We start from the raw sequence: 27,980 nt of genomic DNA, 5'->3' as shown, positions 1-27,980 counted from the left end.
TAAAACTTAAAATCATAATAGCAAAAAGATCTGGGTTTTAGTTATACTGCCTTTTCCCATAGTATGCAATAGCATTTTTGCTAATTATGCCAATAACTTGTCGTTCTGAAAAAAAAAAGCACACAAAAACTTTCGACGAAAATATTATATATTTATACATATATGCAATAAATTAGATATGGTGGTTAATCTTTCTATTTTGTAGTCTGTTTTACACTATCAGTGAAAGTTTGATTTTCATTAGCCGCCAATGATGTATCATACTACTTATGAAATAATACCAGCAAATTATCATGTTTAATAAAAGTCACTGATTTATAAAAAAATGTCTAGTTTTATAATAAATTTCCCTCACTTTTCCCAACCTCCTGGAATTCCCCGATTCCCAGTAGGCTGGCCACCATGTAAATCCCTCAGTAATATAATGCATTTTTCTCTTCAATGTTTTCACTTATCATAGAAAAATATATGTCTCTTGCCAACAATGAGAAAACTTTTCAAAGTATTGCTTTTTAAATTGTTTCCAGCTGTTTCAACTACATAGTTTGTGAAGGGAAGAAGGTGCTGTCAAAAATAAAATCAGAGGTGTTACAGGCAACCTTTAAAATGTTTTCATTCAGTAGAAATATTTTTCTCTAGCTCAAAACTAAAAAGAAATAAAATCTGATAGATAATTAATGGTAAAAAAAGTTTATTTAAAAATATCACACTATTAAATTATTCTTATAAAGTAATACGGAAATAACATCCTTGCATGTGCATATTTTATGTTTTTAATTGCATTTTTTTAAAGGACACCAGCTAACTCCTAAATCATTAAAATTTATTCCATCTAGGAAACAGAAACATATGCATCAAAAAGATAAATATCTATGCTAATAGATAATCTTTCTCTCCCTCTCTCTCTCTCTATATATATATTTGGGGGCATCAGAAGTCACTTCAAGTCAATTCTGACAGAATTGAAACAGCTTTCATATTTACACTATATGGGGCTGGATTCTTAGTCCACATATATATTTATCACAGTTTTACATATATAAAAATATGAAAACAAACATTCTTTATTATATATATGAAAGAAGCATTTTATAATTAATCAATATGCTAATACATGTTATCATTCAATTAAAATTAAAAATTAGTTAAAAAGAAAGAATATTGCAGCACATGTTATAATATTTCTATGGTTACAATAAACAAAATGCCAGTGAACTTACCCTGTTCATTTAGATTCGATTTTATCCAAGATATAAAAATTAAACTAACAATTCGAATTAATATAAATTTCAATCTTTAATACTTAATTCAATCAAAAATGGAAGATTGGTATAAAACTTGCTAATTAGAATTGGTTATCAATAATAATTCTCAAGTAAGTATGATTGATTACATCGACTTATGATTACAGTTTCTGAAATTCTCACTTAAGAGATATATGTTTGTCTTATTGAATGTAATAAAAGTCATGTGAATATTTTTTAAATATCTAGTTAGTTGAATTAAATTATTTTTTAAGAAATTAATTAAATATCACTTACCAGATGTAACTGTTACAAAATTCCCAACATTAGATGCAAGGAAAGACTTTGAAGGGCTATAATCATGAGGTATTTTTATAGGAGATTGATTTATAACAGAGGGCTGAGCTACATTTTCAGCAGACACTGTCTGAACTGGAATAATGACATCATTCGTTAAATTATTATTTGTCCAATTTGTAGCATTCAAGCTATGTGTGGGGCATGGTTGCTGAACTACAATTATTTTAGATTGGAAGTTATCTAATGATTGCACAGGGAAACTAGGAGCTGGTGAGTAAGAAAACTGCAAAAGAGGTGAAGGCTGAAAATTGGAATTTAAAATGAAGCCTTGATTTTGAACAGCAGGTAGAATAGGAATATTTCTATTACTTGGGATAAATGACATTGTACTATTTGTGAGAGATGAAGGTGGATAGCACACAATTGTTTGAGAGGTTGGAATGGATTGGTTAATGTTGCTTGTGGCTTGTGAGACAGCTATTTGAGATCCAACTTGAAAAGGTGTTCCAATAGACACTGGTTTCAAAGTGCTTGTATCATCGAGTCCTGTTATATTTTCCGTCACAGAAACAGGAACAGGGGTGGAGCTTTCATTTACATCAGATGGTGAAGACTGTACCTCATTAGTATCATCAGGAACATCATTATTTTGCTCAAAATTACAGTCTTGCAAATGTGTTTCAGTATCTGGTTGAATAATAGACATGCAAGAGCCTAATAAATCTTTTGGACCAGATTCCTGAGTCAAATTTGTTTTATCATGATCCACTTGCATTGGTTCAGGATCTTCAACGTTAGCAACTGTTGGCGTATTTTGGTTAGCAGCTGATTCACTGCTAAGAGGAGTAACCTCAGATGAAGATGGCAGCTGTGAAGATGTTTCATTTTCTGAATTTTGGTCATTATTTTTCTCTTGCATATTATCATGATTCTTTGAATTATCTGTTTCATCTTTTGAAGTACTTGTTTCAGTAACTGTAGCTTGTTCACATTCATCTTTATTTGTCTGAGTACCTTCGGTTAAAAAGTTAATCTCTGAAGTTTCAGCAGCAGATTCTTGAATGTTTAAATCATCACAATCTCTGCTGTCTGCAAAAATACAGAATACATTTTTTTTTTTTAAATTGGATATCTTTAATCTTTTTAATACTTAAAAATGACAGTAAATTTATATAGCAGTTAAATCAAAAATTTTAACAAGAATAATTGAACACTCAAGTCAATTTTCAAAACTAAAATAATTAGAATGATCTAATCAGAATTGCTAATTAATATACGATTATTACAGAATATGAAATGATGCAAAAAATCACAAAAGAATACATAAGATTAACAAAGTAAAAATTAATATAATTTTACCAGACATTTTAATTGCCAAAAATAAGTGAATGAATCCATCAAACAAACTTTCATGTAATAAATTTTTTATAATATAGATAATAGATAACATGTTTAAGCATAAACATATATCTCCTCTCCATATTATAAAAAATAATCTCCATTTAAAGAATTTTTTTACAACATTTTGTGACTTTCCATTTTTGAATTTTCAATAAAATCTTGTGACATTACAATTATACTTTCTGATTTATTATGGAAGTGAAAGAGCTGTCTAATTTTATCCATGTCAATAACAATATAGTGACCACTGAATATCTTACAGAAGCATAATACATAGCAAAGTGTTATGAAAGAATAAATAAAGAGTGATGAAGAAGCTATTAAAAACCCTTAAGAGGAAAGACTAACAGTTTTTGGGATAGTATGAAGAAAACTATAATTTCTAGGAAATGCTATAAAAAATATTTTTAAATTTTGACCATAGCATAACAATTTTAATTAAATGTATGTTACTTATATAATTATACATAATTACATTTTCTTTTTGTTTTTGACACATGCATATCCCCCCAGCATTGCTTAACCAATCATCAGTAGCACTTCTTACAGATATATTCCATTTAAATAGTATATCAACAAATTATTGAAGAATAGATATTTCCAAAGAATTTTAATTAATTAAAAAATATTTTCAACTATTATTTAAAATTATTTAAGAGACCTTTATTATTGACTAAATAAGCCAGAATTGTTGAAAGAAGATATTTTCAGTTTTTTTTTTTTTTTTTTTTTTTTTGTAGTTTTTCACTATATAACCATAACTCCGTAGTCTTCACTAAAATAAATAAAATGGATATGTAGAAACTTTTAAATAGAACGATGAGACTTTGAATTGTATTTCTAAATAACTTATTTTATGTAAAAATTATATAATATTTTTACCTTTGAAACTTGTTTAATTTGGAGTGGGAAAGGGAACAACAACAAAGAATACCCTTTTATTTAATAATATCTTTAAGCATATAAATTATAGATAGATTCCGTTTTTTTTTTCTTTTCTTTTTGCTATTACATAGAGGTGAGGGGAGAAAAAACAAAGAACAACTCTTTATTTAATTATATCATTAAACAAATAAATCAACCACAAATAATTTCTTTTAAAAACAAAATTTTTTTGTTAAACATAATTTGAAAATGGAAGAATTCTCCATTAAAATTTAAATATTTATTACCATTAAGCAGAAGACTGGCAATTAATTCATTCACAAATAATATGTAGGGTATGATTTTTCTCTCAAGCTCAAAACAACAAAATATACCAGAATACTTTTTTTTTTTTCATAGTTGTCTCAAGGCATAATGCATTTTCAAATCATTGAAATGGATTAAATCAATGTACTTACTTCCAAAGAGAGAAATTATGTCATTAAATAAGGAGTCTGATTCAGCTCTGGCTAGAATATTTTGTATCACAATATCAGAATTTTGAATGTCCTAAAAAATATAAGATATACATTTAATGCATTCAACCATACTCAAAAACATTAAAATAATACGATCATAATAGAGATAAGAAGAATTCAGTCATATGATTAACTATTATTAAGAAATATCAGAAATCATTTTTCAACTGAAAACTTAAATCATTTAAGTTTTTGTACAAAGAATTTCAGTAAAAAAAAAAAAAAAAAAAAAAAAAAAGCAGTTTAAGATATAATTATTTTCTATTAAAACAAAGAATCATCAAAATGATGAAAAATTTTAAATCATACTACAGAAATATTTCATGCTATAAAATGGATGTTTTAATTATTTTACATCAATTTAACTGAATGACGATGAAGCCCTTCCTTGCGATTTATTATATTAAAGAGTTTTTAAAAAGTTGATGTTTTTTTTTTTTCTTTAACTAAATATTTCTCTTCAGTCTACTTTATTCCTTTACTGAATAAATGTATTGTATTAAAACCCCATGCCCCCCGTAAAACATCTCCACTTTTTTAAAGAGGGAGAAGGAAAAGCAAGGCTTACAACAATGCAAAAAAATTGTCTGATACATATACAATATAATTTCAAGATTTTCCTCAAAAGATGTTATTTTACTTTATGTATATAAAAACTGAAATACATACATGCATGCATATACAATTGAACCTAGCTTAGCACACACCTCTCACAACAAGCAAAACAAAATGTTGAAGGGGGGGGGGAAGACTGGAATGATGGATATACCAAATGGCAATATATGGGGATATTGAAAGACATCTGGAACATATCTCTCATTCCTTTTTCCAGCAAGTTTAAAATCTGTTTCCCATGCATAACCCTGCACTCCCCCCATTTAAGAACAATAATATCTATTTTAGGTATTCCTAAAATAATTTGCATTAAATCTTGGAAGTTTAAAAAAGTAATTCAAATTTCTTAAAAGCATTTCCTTTAAAACTAGCCATTAATAGTAACCTCATGCCATGTGAATAGGATGGTGGTACTGAATGTCATTCCCATTCTTGGTCACTCATTAAGGCTAATCATTCATGGGTACTTCACACCTGTTTCATTTCATCTCCCTCCCCCCATCAATGAAGACTTAGCTATTGTACACAGAAATCCCTGCCCTTTCATACATTCCAAGCATTTGCTCTTTTGCCATTATTGAATGAGCAATCAATCCAAATGATGCAATAAAAATGAACCAAGAGGGAATTAAGACATGTAGATACCAACTTCCCCATTCAAACATAGTAATTGTGTGTTTGTTTGTTTAGACATTCACAAGACATTTCTGAATGCCATTATTCAACTGCCATGGCATTGAATTATTATAAATACACAAATGAAAATGGCAAACACTCTAAATTAATTTTCACCTGCAAAGTTGGAAAGTTAGAATTTGATGCTTCAGGTTCTTCACAAATGACTTTATTGATATTATCAGCAAGTCTTTGAGTAAAAGGTTGGTTTGCCATAAGTTCTTCAATGATAGACTCCTTTTAATATAAAATATAAATCATTAAATATTATTAGAAATATATTATAATAAAAATCACTAATAAAATGTTACAAACAAGGGCAAAATAAAAGCATATAGATCATATAAGTACTTCAACTAATGTAAACTCAATTAACCTTAGAGAGTTTGTTTTAAAAGAAATAATTAAACTCAATCTTTCAACTTAGGTTTTGTCTACATTGGCAAAAATTTGTTAAACAGAATTTTTTACAAGTCTGATGAATACAGAATAGGTTAATATTAGATCAAAGAATTCTGTTTCATTACATTAATAATATTTAAAGAATATTGAAAAGATTATTCTTTAATCATTATCAGTTTTATTAATTAGTACTAAAGTTTACTTTTGTGGACTAAGCTATAGAATGAAAAAAAAGTATTTTGCATATAACACATTAGGTTACTAATTAAATGGAATAAGTGTATATGACATAAAGTGTACATAACAAAAATATAATATAAAAACACCATACTCCATAAAAATACAAATTGCAGTCATGTCAAAATGTCAACAAGAAATAAATTTTAAAAGTTCTTAGTGGTATAATTTTTTATGAAAGTGAATATTAAAATTAATTTGGCATTTGATATTTAAAACTTAAATGATACTTTTTTTCTTTTTCTTTTATTTTTACTAAAGTGATACTTTAAATAATACTTTTATTTAATTTGGATAAGCAAATCTAAATTTTTTAAAAATTTAAAATAATGCATTACCACATTCTCATGGATAGAAACAAAACTGTTGTCATTGGAAGCAATCTGCTTAGAATGAGGTGATTCACTCAATAGTCTCCTCCTTGGGATGGTACTGAAAATACAAAATATCTCAATTCCTATTTAATTCACAATTATTGATAAAATAATTAAAAGTTAAAATAAGTAACTTAATCATATATATATCTAAATAATGATAATTTTTTTAACGTATGCGTTATGGAAACATTCATGATCATGTGAAGCATGATGTGCACAGATTAATTTGATTTTAAGAATTCATTGAGGATCCTTTAACCTTTTTCATTGAGGATATAAGATATGGCATCAAGTAGAATTTAGCACAGATTGGAGTTAAAATACACTGTAATTTGACTCAAAGAATGAATGATTTGATGATTTATCATTTGATTGTGATATTATATAAACTGACTGAATAATTCTGGCAGATAAATATTGTCACAATTTTGACAAATACCAATTGTAGGGAATTCATATAATAGAAATAGGACTTCAGTTGAATGCATATCTACATTTTACTCATTGTATTATTATATAATAAATTAATTTTAAAGAAAAACTACAGAAAAAATTGCTTTTTTTATCCCCCCCCCCCCATTTTATCCAGGTCAAAAACAAATTCGACTGTTGAATTAAAAAAAAAAAAAATTAAAGTACAAACATGCTGCAAACAATATGAGAAGAAAAAGGAATAGATAATAAGACCTAAAAGATACAGTGAAAAACTAAAGTTTTCCTAAAATATGGATGCTGAAACAAACTTTCAGTTCCAATATAAGATATAATTAAAAAGTCAAAAGTGTAATTAGAAAAAAAAAAAAAAAAAAAAAAAAAAAAAGATTTTTTAAAAAAAAATATGTATGTATGTACATAATGATAATTTAATTTAAGTCCTAATCATTTCCTAATTTTTATCTTAAATTAGCCCATGCTAAATACTATCGTTATTTCCTTCTAAAATTTCATCTTATTTCCTGGTCTGATTATCATTTTTTTATTTCTAACAATTTCTAATTCTTGCAGTTAAGCTTAATTTTACAAAAAAAAAAATCATATGAAATCATTATTTTAATGTAATGACTTCAATTTTACAAGTAATATTTGTAATATACTACTATTAAATATGTATTAATATAGAGACTATAACATTAATAGAAATAAATGAAATAAGCATAACACTCAACTTTTAACTATATCCACGAAAACAAATATTAAACCCTGAGCAAAATAAATCATGGCCCTTAAAATGCCCAATCCTCCCAAAAGAACCGAAAACATGCCATTGCTTATGTTTTAATAACTTGAATCAAGTAAAAAAAAAAAAGAAAGATTAAAAAAAAAGCATAGAACCAAAAGCATATATTGAAGGTCAACACTGTGAAATATACTTCAAAACTATAACGGACTTCAATCGCCATCTAGTGTCATTTAAAAATTTAAATAAAATCAATCATCCAGATTGAAATCACATATAATTGATCATGGGTTCCTGGAGTGGGAAAAGCTTATCTCATATATGATATCATGAGCTGTGAAGAAATAATCATGTCACATAGTCCTGAATGGGTTAATCACTAAAGAAAAAAGTTTCTGGCACTCTGCTCTTTTGTTCTGACGTGAACAAATGTGCTCTGACTTTCTTGCTTTTGAACAAGTTATAGTTCCCATTGTAAAATAAATTGAAATTTATTCTAAAGGTTCATTTTTTTTCAATCAAGAACCTGCAAAATTATGTTTACGCACACACAGATATATTATAAGGGGTGTTCAAATGAAAAGGTACGAAACGACACCGTGTATATAAATGAAAACTTCATTCGTATACACCATAGGCCTAAGCACAATGATCCCATTGATTAACGAGCCGTAGGATTCCTTGTTCCCAGAATTCCTGTGGCTGTGACGAGACCCAGCCCTTCACAGTGTCCTTGAGTTCGCTGTCCGAGTTGAAGTGCTTCCCTTTCAGATGTTTTTTCAGGAGACCAAACACATGAAAATTGCAGGGCGACATGTAAGGACTGTATGGCGGATGATTGAGCTGCTCCCACTTGAACTTGGCCACTTCCGCATGTGTGACCTTGGAGTCATGTGGACGCAGATTATTATGGAGCAGAACCACACTCTCCGTGAATAGCCCCGGTCTTTTGTTTTTGATGGACCTGCATAGTCTTCGGAATGTCTCACAGTACACATCAGAGTTAATGGTTCTGAAAAAACATCTGAAAAGAAAGCACTTCAATTTGAACGGCGAACTCAAGGACGCTGTGAAGGACTGGGTCTCTTCCCAGCAACAGGAATTCTGGGAACAAGGAATCCTTTGGCTCGTTAATCAATGGGATCGCTGTACTCATGAATATGGTAAATACTTTGAACAATGTCTTCATTTATACCCACAGTGTCGTTTTTTATCTTTTCATTTGAACACCCTTTGAATATTTACTTCACCATGAAGTTTAAATTCTGAAATAATTCAGCATGAGTGATATCATTCATTTGCCCAATATTTATGTGATAATGAAATATTCTGGCATATTTATTAGAATATTAATGAAATATCCCACAGATTTTCTCAAATTGTGAGTAGAAACACTAAATAATATCACAAATATTTAAAAGCATTTCTGAAAAACCTCATTTTAAGACATATTAATTTCAATCCAATTATAAAAATGAAAATTACATTTTGCTTCAAATATTATTCTTAGGTTTTACTCATACCTATTTTGAAATCAGCAGACTCATAAGTTAGTACAATGCTTCAGGTTTTTAGTTTTTACACAAAATTATTTTATGGAAAGTTATATAATGATATGCAACATATTAATTGCTTTTACAAATTATCCCTACTTTCCTAAAATAATTATGTACAGTAAATATAATTTTAATCTTTATTTTTATTTTCATAGCAGTGCACTTTTGTAAACAGAGGAAGTGTGATATTAGAAAGGCATAAAATTATCTAGTAGTTGTAATACAAGGGAAATTACTAAATAATGCGGAATTTCAAATTACAAATATGATTAAAGATCTTAATGTAAATAAAAGCCAATTGTGACTATAAATGTATGCTCCACATCTCCTCTTAAACAGCTAGGCTAAATTCAAACAAATTTCATTCACTTATTACAAAGTTTAAAAGCAAGAATACAGATAAATTTTCCAAGAACAAAAATTAATTAAATATTCAATATTACATATTGTTACGAATTTCCTGCGATGTGCTTAGAGTAAATTCAATAAGCAGAATCCTTTTAAAAAAATAAATAAAGCTATTTATTTAACGAAGACTACAAGAATAACACTGCGCATTCAATAGCTCAGTCACCAGCCTACAGCTTGCTTGCTGTCTAAGGCTCCAATACAACTCCTAGCTTGATGGTTGGGTTAACGGGGCGCCTAGCCCCGGCAGGGGCTTATCCCCGGTAAGGAGAGACTTCACAGTGCTTAGCTGTCTATACTTTGCCGTGGCCGTCTTCGACGAAATTTGGAGATGACGAGTGTCAGGACTCATTGTGATTGTCTGATATTAGGGTGAGGGTGGGAAGGGGGGTGTACGCTGCCGTTGGGCTTAGTAAGTTTTTACTGCTTGTGAGCTAGAATTGGCTATTGAGATACAGTATAATTTGAGTTTGAAAAAATAAAAGTTAGGAAGAAAAACTAAGGGGCTGAGATAAATTAAAGTAGTATATTACGGGGTCTTCTAGAGTTTGAAGATGGTTTATATTTAGGGATTTTAGCTATTGCTTCATTTTCATTCTTATCCATGTTTTTAAAGAAGTTAGTGGCTAGAATTTTAATGAATTTTTTAAGAGGGGGATAGTCTAGGCATAAGTACATATTTGTATTGGGCATGTAGTATTTCATATTGCAGAAATTTCTAATTAAGTTATTTTGCTGGCGTTCAATAAGTCTAAGATTAGTCTTGGCAGCATATCCCCACACAGGGCAGGCATAAGTTAATACTGGACGCAAGTAGGCAGAGTAAATAAGCATTTTATTTTGTCTACTCATTTTGGAGTTTCGAGAAATTAAGGGATAAAATTTACGAGTTAGGTCTCGAAACTTTTTAGCTGTGTAAATAAAGTGGGGTTTCCAAGTTAATTTACTATCTAGAATAACACCTAAATATTTGCATTCCTTAGACCACGGGACAGTTTGATTTTTAATTTTAACTGGGGAGAAATTCTTTTTACAGTTATTTTTATTAAAAACTATAGCTTCAGTTTTACTAGCATTTATTTCAATTTTCCATTCGACGAACCAGTCCTCAAGAGATTTAATATGTCGGTTTAAAGCTATGGTAATGAAATTTTGATTTTTGTTTCTAGCTAGTATTGCAGTGTCATCAGCGTACATGCACAACATAGTGTTAAATTGCTTGGGGATATCATTAATAAACAAGGAAAATAAAATTGGCCCTAGTTTAGATCCTTGAGGTACACCTGCAAGAATAGGTTTTACTTCCGAAAATTCATTGTTTATCTTGATTTTAAAGGATCTGTAACTGAGGTAAGAAATTATAATTTTGATAAGATGTGGGGGTATGTTGTAATTAATTAGCTTGTATATAAGACCATCTTGCCAAACTCTGTCAAAAGCTTTCTGAATGTCAAGGAAAACCGCTGCAGTTTTTTGTTTATTTTCAAAACCTTCCTCAATGAATTCTACTGCTCTAATTAATTGGTGGGTTGTAGATAGGTTACGGCGAAATCCAAATTGTTCAGGTGTTAGTATATTATGTTCTTCTAGGTAATTATTTAATCTATTGAGAATTATCTGTTCAGCAATTTTGCTGACAGAAGAGAGTAGGGATATGGGTCTATAACTGCAGGGATCAGTTGGGTCTTTTCCTGGTTTTAATATGGGGATAACTGCAGCTGTTTTCCATGACATGGGAAAATATCCTAATTTGAGAATGCTATGAATTATATTAATTAAAAATTTTAGGTAATTGTCCAAAGTGTTTTTAACATTTTGTTGTTAAAACTGTCAAGGCCAGGGGCTTTTTTGATATTAAGTTTTTTAATATGATCCTTTAATTCATCAGTTAAGGGAGGGGGAATATCAATAAATTTTTGTGGCAATGAGTCGAGAAAGCCTTTGACTGTATTATTTACATTATGTTCTGTGGTGAAATTGCTCAATTCATTAAGTTGAAATTGTTTCTCAAGGCTAGCAGCCAGGCAGTTTGCTTTTTCTTTATCAGTTATTGCAATACTAGCAGGGCCTTTAAGGGCCGGAATTTTTTGTTTTTTACTTTTAAAAGTTTTGACAAGTTTCCAGATTGATCCGTCTTCTGTGTTAACACTAATTAATTTGTGTATAAATTCATTGCTTTGGATTTTATTATCAAGTTTTTCAATTTCCTTATTAATTTGGTTCATTAGTCTCTTGAAGACTGGGTCTCTGGTTTTTTGAAAATTTTTCCTGGCAAAGTTCCTGTCCCTGATTAGGTCTCTAATTTTAGGGTCAATAAAATTTTGACTATTTATAATGGGGGTGGAGGCTAGATTTTTTGCATTAATAATTTGCGATTCGAAGATGTTTACAAAATGGTCAAGTTTATCTGGGTTTGTAAATTCATCAATGTTTGGGGTTTCTGATTGACTGAGGGTTAATTTAAAATTATTCCAGTTTGTTTTAAATTTATTAAGATTATTGGGCAGGGAATATTTAAAGAAAAAATTTAATAAGATGGGATTATGGTCAGAGCTAAGTTCAGGTAAGGAGTGAATTTCATATGGGTACAGGAAGTCTTTAATTAAGGTGAGGTCTATTGTATTGGCTGACTGAGGCCCAAATCTAGTGGGAGTGGACGGTGCTATAATGTCTAATCCGGCCTGAAGGGCGAATGATTTTAGGGAATTACCTTTTGGGCAGTTACGCTTACAATCCCAGCTAACGTGGTGAGCGTTAAAGTCTCCGCAAATTATTTGATTAGGTCCTGTTTGCATCAGGATTTCGATGTCGAAAATAAAATTGGAATTATCTGCACTAGGGGGGATATAAATAGAGATTAAGGTTATTGGATCTTGATTTTTAAAATTTAATTTTACCACGCTAGCTTCTACATGTTGTAGTAAAGGTGGGGGGACCTCACTGTGAGGTAAACCATTTTTAATTAAAATTGCAGTACCGCCGCCAGCCTGGTTAGCTCTGTAACTGTAATATGAGAAATAGTTTGCCAGGAAAATTTTTCTTTGTGGTCTAAGGTGGGTTTCTTGCAGTAGGATTACATCGGGGTTATACTTATTTACAAAATTACGAAGGTCAATTATTTTATTGTTAATGCCATTTGCGTTTCAATAGACTATGCGAAGGCTATTGCAGGAAAAAACTAGTTAGTGACAGGTAGACTTGGGTTATCGAATGCCTTCATGAGTATATCCAGTTTTTCCATAACAGTGTTTGCGGTTTTTAGTTTTTTAAGCTGTGAAAAGAGTAAAGGGTACTCGGTCGTTAGCTTTTTCAGTTCTTTCATTGCTTCTATAATGTCAGCGAAATCATTGCCTTCTAAAACGATGTTGTTGGCTTGTTTGTGACCATAGGTTTGTGGCGCCAGCTCTGGTGGGCTTGTGTGGTAAGAGTGTAATGGAGGCACTATCTCATGATGGCTTGTGTTTTTAAAAAGACCTGCAAAACTGACATTTGGCCTGATCAGAGCTTGGTTTTTGTGAAAATAGTTGTCCCGATTTTTTCTCGCAGACTGAATTTTTGGGAAGGCCTCGCAGCCGCGGTAAGATGCTATGTGCCCTTGTTTGCCGCAATTGATGCAAGTTGGCGTTTCAATTTTTTCTTTTATCACGCAAGCATTAGTTTCGTGGCTTTCGCCACACTTCAGACATCTGGGCTTTATGTTGCAGTTATTCGCTGCATGGTGAAAAAAGTTGCAACGATAACATTGCGAGACTAGGTTGCTACCTCTGTAGGGCTCTACTGTGATACTAAGGTAATCCAGATGTTCTATTTTAAAGATTTCCTCAGCTTTTTCAGTTTTATTAAGTTCAACCATATAAAATGGAAGAGGTCTGTTAGTTCTTAGCTGGGTAAGTTGAACAACCCTAGTCACTGGGAAACCACTATCAACTAGGTTTTGAGCTATTATTTTTGTGTCGTATTCATGGGGGAGCCCTTTGATGACTGCTTTTAATGGTCTTTTGTTTTGGGGGGTTATGATATAATAATCATAACCCTGCTGCCTGCAGAAATTTTGAATGGCTTTGTGTTGATCAGTCGATTCTGGGAATATTTTTATGAACCCTTTATTCAGTTTGTTGACAGTTTTGCCGCAGGTTTTGGCAATTTGGGATAAAATTTCATTAAAGTTATCTGCATATTTCAACATTATTGGTGGTATTTTATGTTCTGCAGTGTTGGGAGTTTCATTTTCAACTGGAATATTATTGAGGACTTGAAATTTATTGCTTATGTTAATTACATTTTTAGGGGGTTCCGGTTTATTTCTGGCAAGTTTCCTCTTTGTTGGAGAGACGAAATTATCATTACTCAGGTTCAGGGAGGGTTCCTTAGAGTGTTCACATTTCGAGTCCTGACAAGAACTAACAAGGTTCATCTTACCCAGAAGGGTCTCCATCTCCTGAATCGCTTGTTTTCTTCTAGACTCCATGGCTGCAAGATGCGGGTGAGCATAATCAATCTGCTCCCTCTTGGCATGCCTTGTGGCTTGGTTGATACCTTCAATTTCAAGTCTTAGGACTTTTACCGCATCGCGGATCATCAATCTTTCCTTGCAATGGATGCAAGTGTATTTCTCTTTAGTTTGAGGCAGATCACTATGATTGCCATCAATGATCATTTCTTCATTCGTCTCCGCGCATCTGCGTTTTCCACCTTCTTCGCAAACGCTACCGTTCATGACGGAAGCTAACACGAGAATGACTTCAAACAAAATCAAGTGAAAATCACAGCCTGCTTTCGACTACCACCACCGACTCGTATACAACAACCCCAATACAACTCCTAATCTTTCGTGCTTGTTTTTATATGCTCTCTGCCGGAAGTGACGTCACTAACAGGAAGTTATGTCATATTAGAAAAATCCAGAACCTTGGAGAGAATTCAAGAAATCAGGATCCCTCTAGAAAATTCTCTCTGTCGCCAAGGTTTCCAACTTCCGTCGCCAAACTTGGCGAAATGTCGCCAAATTTGGCGACAAAAATTAGTTGCCTAAAACATCGCCAATGAGCCAATATCTCGCCAATTTGGCGACTTGCTATTGAAATACAATGGGATACATATAACATTCATTATCATAAGACAAATTACACCAATTTACAGAATTCGTAACATTGCCCCCCTCTCAAGGACTGCACGTCCCGGGCAGTACAATCCTTGAATAGGTAAAAATTATTTACAAGTATATACAATGGTCGACAGTACACAGTTACATACAAGCATATAAGTGGCTCTTTCGATCAGCTAGTTTCGTCCCTAGAGTTACAAAAATAAGGGGCCAGCCGATCACAATGCACTACCCTAGGCCTTGAGTTCTTAGATTTTTGGATACGAATCACAACGTCATTTAGTCTTTTTAGGACTGTATATGGACCGTCCCAATTTGTCTGTAACTTTGGAGAAAGTCCTTTTCGTCGAATCGGGTTCCAAAACCAAACCTTGTCACCTTCGTGAAATTCATGTCCTGTAGCTCTCGTGTCGTACCTGGTCTTCATCTTTTCCGTTGCGATGTCGATCCGATTACGGGCGAACTCGTGCACACTTTCTAAACGTTCCTGTAGTTCATGGACATATTCTTCAGGAGAAGGCACATCAGGAGGGCGCCCAAACAGGAGATCACAGGGCAGACGGAGTTCACGACCGAAGAGCATCTGGGAGGGAGTGAATCCAGTGGTTTCATGGACGGCACTTCGATAGGCAAGCAGGAACATAGGAAGCTTCCGATCCCAGTCTTGTTGATTCATGGAAACGTGGATAGAGAGATGGTTTAAGATCGTTCTATTAAATCTCTCAACCATGCCGTCTGACTGGGGATGTAAGGGGGTAGTTTGTGTCTTATCAATCTGAAGAAGGACACAAAGTGCCTTGAATACAGCAGAAGTGAAATTTCTGCCTTGATCAGAGTGCATCTGAAGGGGCGTCCCATAGCGAGAAATCCAGTTCTGCAGTAATACTTCGGCAACTGTTGTAGCTTCTTGATCAGCGATCGGGTAAGCCTCGGGCCACTTGGTAAAATAATCCTTGACAACTAAGATGTATTTGTAGCCATCATTTGAACGTGGGAGAGGCCCTAAGATGTCCAACGCGATTCTTTCAAATGGTGCCCCTACATTATAGCGCCGTAATTTTCCACGGCATCGTGTTTTGGGTCCTTTTCGGGCCCCACATGCATCGCAGGACTTGCACCATCTTTCTACGTCATCTCTTACTTTGCTCCAGAAAAACCGCTCCCGAACCTTTTGGATGGTCTTCAATATTCCAAAATGACCTCCGGTTGGACTACTGTGTAATTGTTCCAACACTTCCGGTATTCTTGATCGTGGGAGTACTAATTGCCATTTTGATGTTTTGCCATCCTCAGACTCCCATTTTCTGTATAATATACCATTACGAATATGGAGTGAATCCCAGAGAGCCCAATAGCGTTTGCTATCCGGACGATAGCTGGAGATATCTTGCCAACTGGGTCTAGTGCTAGATGATTCAAGAAGTTCCAAGATAGGTTTTATGTCGGGATCCGTAAGTTGAGCTTCTCTGACTTCTTTATCGCTCCAACAGTCTATTTGTGTCGATACCGAATCCTTTATTTGACGAATGACAGGTGTTATCATGTCATATTTCTTCTCGACTGTAGTGCAGTAAGAACAAGCATTCGAGCATGGTCTTCTTGATAAGGCGTCAGCATTACCATGAAGGGACCCCTTGCGATGTTTGATCTCGAAATCGTACTCTTCAAGTTTCTGAATCCATCTAGCTATCTGGCCTTCGGTGTTCTTAAAATTTAAAAGCCATGTCAGGGACGCATGATCCGTTCGGAGCAGAAACTTCCGACCGTAAAGATGACTATGAAAGTTCTCAACAGCTTTTACAATGGCCAGTAATTCTTTTCTGGTGACGCAGTAATTTCTTTCAGGCTTTGAAAGACACTTGCTCCAGTATGCGATGACATGTTCTTGGCCGTTAATTTCTTGGGATAAAACTGCTCCGACACTTTCATGGCTTGCGTCCGTGTCAAGAATGAATTGCTTTTCGGGATCCGGATAAACTAGAATGGGAGACGATGTTAGAGATGCCTTCAAGCTATTAAATGCTTCCTCGCATTCGTCTGTTCACAAGAACTTCTGTTTGTTTTCAGTCAGCCTGTGGAGAGGTCTCGCGATTGAAGAAAATCCTTTAACAAATCTTCTGTAATATGTGCACAGACCGAGAAAACTTCTAAGCTCATGCACATTTTTAGGGCGCCTCCAGTCTTTTACAGCTGACACTTTCTGTGGATTAGTTCTAACACCATCAGCAGAAATTATGTGACCCAGATAATTCACCTCGTGACGGAATAAGTTGCATTTGGAGGGGTTTAGCTTCAATTTGGCCTCTTTCAATTTTTCAAGGTTGCTGAGGTGTTCCTCGAAACTTTTCCCTACAATGATGATGTCGTCTAAATAAACAAGGCAAGCTTCAGAAGTGAGTCCGTTCAACACTGTCTCCATGAGGCGTTCGAAGGTAGCTGGTGCATTACAGAGACCAAACGGCATGACCTTAAACTGCCAAAGTCCTTGTCCTCCTGTCGTGAATGCTGTCTTTTCACGGTCTTCAGGATGTATCTCTATTTGCCAATAACCGCTTTTCAAATCCAAGGTAGAGAACCACTTGTTTCCGCTAAGAATGTCTAACGTGTCATCGATTCGTGGAAGTGGATAACTGTCCTTTTTTGTGACATCATTGAGCCGTCGATAGTCTACACAAAATCTCGTAGATCCATCTTTCTTTCGGGCTAACACGATGGGAGAAGCCCAGGGACTCGACGAAGGCTCGATGACATCTCGTTCCTGCATGTCCCTTAGTAGATCTTTAACTTCTGTTGTCTTAGCAATTGGTAGTCTTCGGGGATTCTGTTTAATAGGAGAGTGATTCCCAGTTTCAATTCGATGTTGAACCAATTTCGTTCTCCCGAGGTCACCAGATGTACAGGAAAACAGTTCCTCGTATTCGTCAATAAGCATCCATGCTACACTTTTCTGTTCCTCATTCAATTCAGTGGGCTTCAACAGATTCAGTTCGAGTTCTTTAGTAGGCTTTTTCGACATGATTTCCGGATGTTTCTGTATACAGGTGACTGGAGCACATGTTGCTAATACGTCGCCTTTCCTGATTGTTTTAGGATTACCAGTTAGATTAACAACTCTGACTGGTACAGTTTCCTTCGAAAGATCTACCAGTGCGGAAGCAACCAATACACCTTTTGGAAAATTTTCAGAGTCCGGAAATTCAGTTAGACCATGTCGAAAGTTTTGACTTTTCTCAGCGGCCCCTCTTACAAGCATCTCAATTCGAGCTGGAATAGTAATATCACTTTTACAAGTTATTCGATGACACGGTTCTCTTTCAACAGCTCCTAACTGGAATAACGCTACATCTTCCGAATTTGAGCGTAGCACATTATTCTCAAAGTCAATTACAAAATTATGTTTTGTTAAGAAGTCCAAACCGAGTATAAAAATGTCGGTGATTTCGGCTACAAACACGGTATGGCCATATAACACATTTCCAAACTTAATTGTTATATGCATCTTGCCAATAATGGGGATTTTATCCCCTTTCACGGTCTGAAGGGTAACGCAGGGCGGTGTCCGAAGAATTTTTACGCCAAGTTGTTGTGCTAAATCTTGGCGCAAAATGGTGACATTGGCCCCTGTGTCAACGACCATTCGACACAGAAATCCATTTACATTCGCTTCAATAAACAGTCCATTCTCGCTGCTTGATGAAATTTGTAACACTTCAAAATGGGGCTTTTCATTCTCTGGCAACCTCCGCCCCGCGAGACCGCCACTACCTAGTTTTCCTGAGTATTATTCCTCGACAGGCTCCTAGGCCGTTGATCTTGGCGAGCCTGGCATTGCCTTTGGAGATGGCCTTCTGCTCCACATTTCCAGCAACGGGCGTTGTTTCTTTTAAATTTGCCTGTCTCCTCTCCAGACCTCTGCTTCATCCCCCGGAACTCCTCTAACAGTTGTGTCATAACTTTAAGTAAAGGATCCTCATCTCGTTTCACCTCCGCCCCTCTGATAAAGTGACGATCCCTTCTCGATGCTTGTTGTGCCGCTTCAAACTTGATCGCGTAGACTAAAGCGGACTTCAGATCCTTAGTTTCCGCCATTCGTAGTGCCTTTTGTATTTCTACGTCTCTGACGCCATCGACGAAATACTGCACAGCTAAAGTCTCTCTTACTTCAGTAGGACAATCGGAGAAGGCGAGGTGGGACAGCTTTTCAATGTCCATTGCGAGCTCTTGAAGGGTTTTGTTGGCGAGTCTTTAACTGAAGTCGGCTATAATCCTTCAGGCATTTCTCGCCAAAACGCAACTCTAGGGCACTTGAAAGAGCATCAAAATTTAACTGTTCATTATCGGGAATGGTCCTCAGTATATTTGCAGCTTCGGCTCGGAGAGAAGAAGCCAATTGGCGAGCTTTGGTAATTGGATCCCAGCCATTAGCTTCTGCGACAATGGCGAACTGCGTCTTATACACCTGCCAAGATGTTTGTCCGTCATACGGCAGTAATTTCATACAGGGTCTGTTGACAACAGGCATATATCGAGCATTTTGAGATTGATTTGCAGTAGCCAATCCAAATTCTTGAGGAGTTTCATAGGACTCTCTTGATTCTTCAGTAACTTGAACTTCCATTTCTTGCTTCAATTTCTCAAATTTCTTTTCCATTTCTTCTAATCTTCCTTCAAATTCCTCTACTTTAGCATTGGCTACCTTCACGGCGTTATTAATTTCCTTCATCTCAGATTTCATTTCTGCTTGTCCTGCTTTCATTTCGACTTGTCCTGCTTTCATTTCAACTTGTCCAGCTTTCATTTCTGTCATGAATGACAAAAGTTGCGTTAATTTGTCTTCCAATGCGGATTCTTCCTTTTGCTTTTCTTCCGCAGCTTTCTTACTCTGCTCATTCGTTTCACCAACGTTGTCGGATATACCACCACAACTTTGCTCTCTTTCAAGAGCTTCTCGAAGACGTTCGATCAAGTCATCTTTCAGTCCTGATGTGGGCAAATTCCTCGCCGACAGTTCGTCTTTCAATGCGGCCACAGTGAGTTTCGACAGAGATTCTCGATGAAGATCAGCCATTTTCCTTTATCTTCACTATTCGATCCCACTTCTGACGCCAATTTGTTACGAATTTCCTGCGATGTGCTTAGAGTAAATTCAATAAGCAGAATCCTTTTAAAAAAATAAATAAAGCTATTTATTTAACGAAGACTACAAGAATAACACTGCGCATTCAATAGCTCAGTCACCAGCCTACAGCTTGCTTGCTGTCTAAGGCTCCAATACAACTCCTAATCTTTCGTGCTTGTTTTTATATGCTCTCTGCCGGAAGTGACGTCACTAACAGGAAGTTATGTCATATTAGAAAAATCCAGAACCTTGGGGAGAATTCAAGAAATCAGGATCCCTCTAGAAAATTCTCTCTGTCGCCAAGGTTTCCAACTTCCGCCGCCAAACTTGGCGAAATGTCGCCAAATTTGGCAACAAAAATTAGTTGCCTAAAACATCGCCAATGAGCCAATATCTCGCCAATTTGGCGACTTGCTATTGAAATACAATGGGATACATATAACATTCATTATCATAAGACAAATTACACCAATTTACAGAATTCGTAACAATATAAATTAACCAACGTTTTTCTTTTTTCCATTTTGAATTACTTTACAACCATTTTAAATATATTATTTTAATACAAGCATTAATAATTGTTTTTAAAAGAGTTAATTAATTATGCTTAAAAGTAAGCTAAAAACAATCGCTCAAACTGAAACGAAGGCAAGAAAAATAAAACTATTGCGGGCAAATTAAAGATGTTTGACTTTCAAACTAAGTTTATTTTTATGTTTTTGTGTCAATGAAAAATTAACTATTTAATTAATTGCTTAAAATTATTCTTTAAAATATTCCTTATGCTTCAGATAAAGGCATTTTTTTTCTAATATCCCGATTCAATTGATATTTCTTTTGATTAAAAAAAACTTCTGATAATAAAAGATTTTGTGTATTATAATATTTTATATCAAAGTAGAATCAAAGAAAAATATTATACACAAAAGGATACTAATTCTGAGTAATACCAGGTATATAACTAGTAAGTGATAAATTTTACAGAATGTATCTTAAACTATTATATATCTTTTTACCAGCAATACTAGGTACATTTATTAAAAAAAATCTTACCCTTTTCTTTTGGGTGATGCGAACTCTTCAGTCCAGTGCCTTCTGTCCTTCATTGGTGTTGTCAAAGAAGAAACTTGAGATCGATCAAAAGACAGAATCAATCTAGGAGAATTAGTATTTGGGGCTCTAGCATAAGGAGGTGGTTCAATATCATACTGAGGTGTGACAGAACTTTCATTATCTCCACTTGTTCTGATTTCGGTGGAAGTGAAGACAATTGTTTGGTTCACTACAGCAGTATTAGCAGTAGTCTTATTTTCTAGCAGCATCAACCTTGAGTCATTCAGATTCTCCTCAGAGTTTGTTAAAGAGTTTCTAGACTCAGGATTTGATTGTATTTGATTTTCTCCACAATAATTAGCAGAATTTACAGAATTTGTCAACTGATGAGAGCTTTCAGTAGATGCTCTCTCTGAAAGTATCTGATGAGAAGGTGAATTAGATGAAGTTTGACAATTTGTGTTGTCAATAACTACCTGAGATGTATTTACAGTTTCTGTTTGCACCAATTTACTGATCATAACAGGTCTTCTTTTTATAGTATCAGAATAACAAAGTCTTTGTGATGAAACACTCGCTGATGGTCTGGATTTCGGAGTATCAAATATGCCTCCTCTATGAACAGATATGGGTTCTTCATTTCCTATAAAGACATTAAAAGTAAAACATATTCAAAATTTCTGATGACTATAAAAGATTAAACTTTTCAACAAAAATCAGAACATTTTGAGCATATATATATATATATATATATATATATATAAACAAATTAACTTAAATAATAAGTATAATACAAAAAATACATAAGTATAATATAAAAAATTATAAATTTAATTATCAGCAGATTTTATGTTTAAAGTGAAAAATCTGCAAAACTATAACTGTCCTCTATGACTTTGATAGTAGAAAATAATTGTTACTGATACTTGTGATAAACTAAGCAAAGCTTCCATACTTGTGAGAGATACTAAATCCTTTTAAGAAATATAAGTTTTTAAAAATTACAGATACAGTAATCTTGTAAACTTACTTTCAGCACCAGTACCAAAATTTAAAGTTGTTACACAAACTCCCTGCAAGCGACTGGGTGTTCTAGATGAATGTTGTCTTGTAGGAGTAGATAGATATGCTTGCATACTTCGTGGAGTTCGATTTCCAACTTGAGCAAAGCGAATTGTGGCTTGTGACTGAGTAGCTTGATGAACTTTAAATCTATTAAATGCTTCAGCATTATTCTGGAAAAAAAAAATTCAAAAAGTGTTTAAAATTGAAACAGAAAGCTCTAGCACAATTTCTGAAGAAAATAATTAAAATGGGAGAAAAAACTGAATTTATTCTGAAAATAACTTCAGAAAGACTAGAACTATTCTATAAAAATACATTTTCACCATCCATCCACATTTATGTTGCTAATGATTCTTAATGTTATATTATATATATATATATATATATATATATATATATATATATATATATATATATATATATATATATATATATATATCATTTGATAACATTCTTACTATTAAAAAAATTGCACAATTTTGATTACTAAACCAAAATATTTCCTCATTTTACTGTAATTTTATTATTTAACCAATCACATGAATTGTGTAAAGGTTTAATTACGAACATTTGAACTCATATTTTTCTAATTCAATTACAATTTTATCATTCAAAAAACATACAGTATGTACTAATTCAAATTGAATAAAGGTATAAATAATGAATATTTGAATTCAAATATATGTTTTAAATTTTTATTCCATATTTTTTTAATCATTTTATTATTCAACAAATTGTCATAATTATTTTTTTAGAATAAAGTCCATAAATTGGTATAATATCAATACATCTCATGAAGTTTCATCGCATTTGAAAATTAATATTTATTTTTGTAAAATTTAAGCATGTGTCATCACATCTAATTTTTTTAAAAAATTCAATTGAAAATTAAAGGATGTTTGTTGTTGGTTTATTTTTTTTAGTAGCCAATTCCATTTACTGGTTTTTGAGTCAGCATTTTTAAAGCTTGAACGAAAATAGGAATTTTAGTTTTTCTAAACAAGTATCTGAAACACTAATCACTTTTGAAGTAATCCATCTGAAGGAGTGAATGTATTGGCAAGAGGTGTTATTCCTGGTGATACAGTGCTTTGACAACTTTTTTTTTTTTTTGGTTTTATTGGGCATGTTTGTGTCAAAGATATTTAGATTGCTGCTCGCCAAATTGGAGAAGATTCCCACCAGCTGACGCTGATAACAGACACCAAATGATGAGCAGTCAGCTAAATGTTGCCTTTGTTTGAAAATCGAGAAATAAAATACGTTCAATCTGATGAACAGAAACAACTTTGAAAACAGAGCTACCTGCAGAGTTGATCAAAGAGATGGGGAAAATTACAGACACTTCTCCAACAGTTACATACCAAAGTAAGACAGTCGCTACTGATCCCACATCTGTTTGGAAAATCTCATCTAACTGATCATAACCATTCCTACCCATGTATTTATGCGAAGCAAATCATCACTCTCCAAAGGAATAAACTGGCTAAGAACCATATCTGTATTGCTTAAATGAATTGTAAGTTAAATGCAATATTGAGTAACCTTTCCTTGCCTTATTGGAACTCCTGCTAGTCTACCAAGAGAAACAAGGCCACGCTAAAGAAACCAACCCACTAGAAGCTACATCCATGCTACTTAACTGAACCAAAACCTGGTGCAATACGATTATTTCTCCCTATCTAATTTGAATTTCCTGCCCATATTACCACGAGGAGCAAATCAGTCCAGTTGTAGCCAGTTGGCCAAGAGATCGCTATAAAATCCCTTTTGACAAACTCATCTGGATGCGAATAAATGTAAATACTCTTCACCTACCCTATTAATTTATTTTAGAAATATCATAATTTGTCACTTTAAATTAATATTACATATAAAGTTTTATTTATTTTCTTTATGTTATATATTTTTTACTTGTTATTTATTGGGATATATACATTAATAGTTTAGAAGAAATGCGGATTTTTTTTTTTTTTTTTTGAACTCATAAAACTTAAGCAGTGCAGTATAAAAACACTCCCTTATTTTGTTGGAATATGAGTGATTGAATAAATTAAGTAATAGTAAACTGGAGTATGTCAGATTAGTATCGCTTTTGTATATCAAAATGAAGTGTCATGTTATTTATGATTATTATTTATTTTGAAAGTTTAATAGCTGTTATGATATGAACAGTGAAATAGTGTTTTATTGAGTATTAATTGTGCATCATATGGTTATTTTATAGGCTGATCCTGTTTCTTGAGAAGTACATATATAAATTTAAAAATGACAATAATACAGAAATATCATCATCAAATATTTATAAAAAAAAAAATTTCTCTACAAAAGAGATAGTAAAATGTTAGCTTTTAAAACTAGTTTTGTCATGATTCTTTACTTCTTCTGATTATACTTTTATTCCTTTCTTCTTTGTTTATTATGTCCTAAATAAATGTTTTGATATTAATTAATTAATTATATGGATATCAGTTTAGATTAAATGGAAGATGAGGTAGGAAGATTTTAATCTTTAATTCCCCTCATTGTTTAGATATATTCTGTAACAATTATAATTAAGGAAATAAAATTGCAATTCCATAAACTGTCATCAATAAAAAGATAATTTAAAATTTTTATTAAGATGCAAATATCCTTTGAAAATGAACATGAAACACAGAAAATTTCTAAAACTTAAATTAATTTAAATTGAAAATTTTTGAAAATATCCTACCGGCTCAGACAAACACAAATTTTTTTGCCACAGATGAAGAATTACTGCATCACTAACAAATTTATAAAATGTTTTACGCATGTTAAATTATTATTAAGTAATAGGTCTAATGATCTCTAAGCTACATTCCCAAAAAGTACTTTAACAGCCTATTTGTTATATATCTATTATATATCAGCCTATCATATTTGTTAACTGTAATGAATAAATTTTCATTATGGTTTAACTTTAAGTTTATCAAACAATTTAAGAACAGAATTTACAGTTATCAATTTCTTTTTTCAGAAACCATTATCAAAATCTTTGAATAGAAATAAAAATAAAGGAAAATTTATACAATTATTATCCTTTTTCATGGTAAGAAAAATTTGTCAACTGGAAAGTATGGGATATTAATAAGTCTTATCCAAATAATAAGAAAGTTTTATAAAAGAGAAATAAAAAGGGAGGAAGCCACAATTTTGGTCTATAAGTAGTAAAAACTAGGGGTGCAGGAGTTCAGAAAATTTCATTACAAATACAGTTAATCTTCATGCAGTTAATATAATAAAAATAAAATTAATTGTATATATTTCAATTATTATTAATGCAAAGCAAATTACATTGTTTAAGAATAAAATAACTATTTTTCTCCACAGAGCATGAACAAAATACGGCTCGTAAGAACTTAAAAATCATAATTAGCTCTCACAGCACTTTTATTATGGTACCAATTCTTTCCACGATTACCACATTTTTTTTAGTTTTTCTATTTAAAGCTAACACACATGATAAATAAAATAAATTTTAGAATTTAAAAAGACCAGCTTAATGCTTCAATATTATATGCAGTAATATAACTTTTTAACAAATACATGAAAACAACATCCCAAATTATTATGAGAAAGTTAAGAACCAAAAACTGGCCCAAAGAACTTTTTTTTGTTTGTGTTTTACTTAAATACACTTACAATCTGAATTTTCAAAAATCATCAGAAAAAATATCAATTTTTCTATGGTTTTATGTTAAGATTTGTGAGAATAAAAAAAAACTCGTATTGCATTAAAAAAAGTAATTACAAAAAAAATAAATAATAATAATAATAATTAATTTTTTTAAAAGCTAACATGTAAAACAATTTAAAATAAAGGCATATTATGACTGCAGACATATTTTGATAATTATATACAATTCAAGAAACATTTCTGCACTCACTTTTTTAGGAGTTTTGAAATTTTCAGTACAGGAAGCACTTGGATTTATATTGCTTGAACTTGGATTTATGTTGCTTGAATTTAGATTAATATTGCTTGAACTTGTATTTATATTATTTGAACTTGAATACAAATGTGAAGTATTTAAATTGGCACTACTTGAATTAGTTTCATTTCTTGTATTCCTTCCTGCAGTATCTAATAATGAAATGAAAATATTTAATAGCAAAAAACATATAAAAGTGCCAATAACTGAAAATTAAAAATATTTTCTACCTTTTACCTTTTAAGAAACGGTATTCATGAAGGATATCCAATAGTGATTTTCCTTCGATATTTGTAGTACACGATCTTCCACTTTGTAACAATCGACAGTGTTCTTGAAGATCGATACTTTCTCCTAAAAAACTTTCCCATGTTTTTAGACAATTTGCTTCTTTTAAATAACCTAAACATAAAAGGATTAAAATAAAAAAAATTAAACAATTCTGATTTTTTAAAAACTGAATATTAATAAGCTTTTTTAATTTGATTTTATAAACAAATTCAATTTCAAAAAACATAATAGTAATCAATAATTTTATGATTTTGTTCGATGCAACAAACATTATAATTGAGAATAATATATAATTGAATCACACAAATCAACTTAGAAGAGCTATATCTACCACATAAAAGATATCACGTTATTTAAAATATACTATGTTTCAAATTATACTTAAGCAAAATGTCAAAGCATTCTAGTGATTAATTATACTTCAAAGTGATAAAATCGATTCATCTCTGAAATGTTCTATTTTACAATATATGTCTAAACGGAAAAGAAAAGTAGTAGAGAAATATAGTTGGAATATCTATGGGTCATGCACATTGATATATAAAAAAAATCCTAAATTAGTACAATGACAGTTTCTGGGGAATTTTGTCAAATTCCTGAAAGAATGTACAGTGAAGAATGGGTTTTCCTGTTTCTCTGGAGATTACAGTGGGGCAAAGGTCAGACCTCATTGATGACATATCTAGCTAGGTTATGAGTAGGGATTGCAATACCGGACCAAAATTTCAATACCGGTATTCGGTATTTTTTAAATCTTAATACCGGGATACAGGTTTTAATACCGGTATTAGAAATTTTAGAAAAAGAAAAAAAACAACACAGGTTTTGTTTTTGTTTTATTTGCCAGTTTTGTTAGAGAGTGTAAATATGACAAAAAAAAAAAATTTGTAACTTATAATTATAACAGTATATAATCACAAAAAAGTAAAGAAACATCTTATTTATTTAAATCCCAAAAAAAGTGTAAATATCACTATTTCGTCTGTGGTACTATTACAAATTTTTGAAATGTGATCTTAAAAACAATGCATCAATTGTACTGTCATTAAGCTTGAAAAGTAATTTTGTGTAAAAATGACCAGCTGTCGAAATCGCTCTTTCGGCATCTACGCTAGTTGGGGGTTCTGTTAGCAATGCGCGATATACTTTTTCCAAGTATTTACCTCTAAATCCCTCATCTTCAAATAAATAGATTTCTCGTCGGATGATTTTGGATATAGCTGATTTCTATATTGTATTTTGGTTTGTTGAAATTTTTTTATTTATCGCTAATTCTAATTTTTATTCAAGAGACAATTCCTTTTCACTATCGACAGTAGTGACATCATAGTCTTCGATAATTGAACCGAATTCTTCTGAATGTGGATAGATTTGTATGTAAAAAATTTTAAGAAAATTTATTCTAAACTTAATCAGATTTGAATTGGTTATTTTCTTTTCTTTTTCATTTTTAAAATCATTATAATTATGTAAATACCATCAAATATTTAGATATTTTCTATTTCGGTATGCCTTAATTCTGTGCGATTTTTCAATGCTATATATAATTCTTCAGATAGTGATGCGTGCTGTTCTTTCAGTGACTGCAACATGAAATTTA

At 32.4% G+C, this 27,980-nt stretch overlaps 1 protein-coding gene across 1 annotated transcript in view; it reads right to left on the bottom strand.

The window, feature by feature from the left end:
* LOC129983683 (protein NPAT-like) overlaps positions 1–27,980 on the bottom strand; it is a 45,943-nt gene that overhangs the window by 13,036 nt on the left and 4,927 nt on the right. Inside the window, exons 3-10 of the mRNA XM_056093265.1 lie at positions 26,327–26,491; positions 26,045–26,241; positions 22,102–22,306; positions 21,072–21,714; positions 6,616–6,709; positions 5,756–5,875; positions 4,289–4,379; positions 1,542–2,633 (exon numbers count right to left, since the gene is read on the bottom strand). Coding sequence (XP_055949240.1) covers positions 1,542–2,633; positions 4,289–4,379; positions 5,756–5,875; positions 6,616–6,709; positions 21,072–21,714; positions 22,102–22,306; positions 26,045–26,241; positions 26,327–26,491 — 2,607 coding nt within the window. The remainder of the gene's footprint in view (positions 1–1,541; positions 2,634–4,288; positions 4,380–5,755; positions 5,876–6,615; positions 6,710–21,071; positions 21,715–22,101; positions 22,307–26,044; positions 26,242–26,326; positions 26,492–27,980) is intronic.

The sequence above is a fragment of the Argiope bruennichi genome, chromosome 9 (assembly GCF_947563725.1).
Source record: "Argiope bruennichi chromosome 9, qqArgBrue1.1, whole genome shotgun sequence".
NCBI classification, from domain to species: Eukaryota; Metazoa; Arthropoda; class Arachnida; order Araneae; family Araneidae; genus Argiope; species Argiope bruennichi.
The sequence above is the reverse complement of the archived record's forward strand: the minus strand, read 5'-3'. Positions and strand labels throughout refer to the sequence as shown.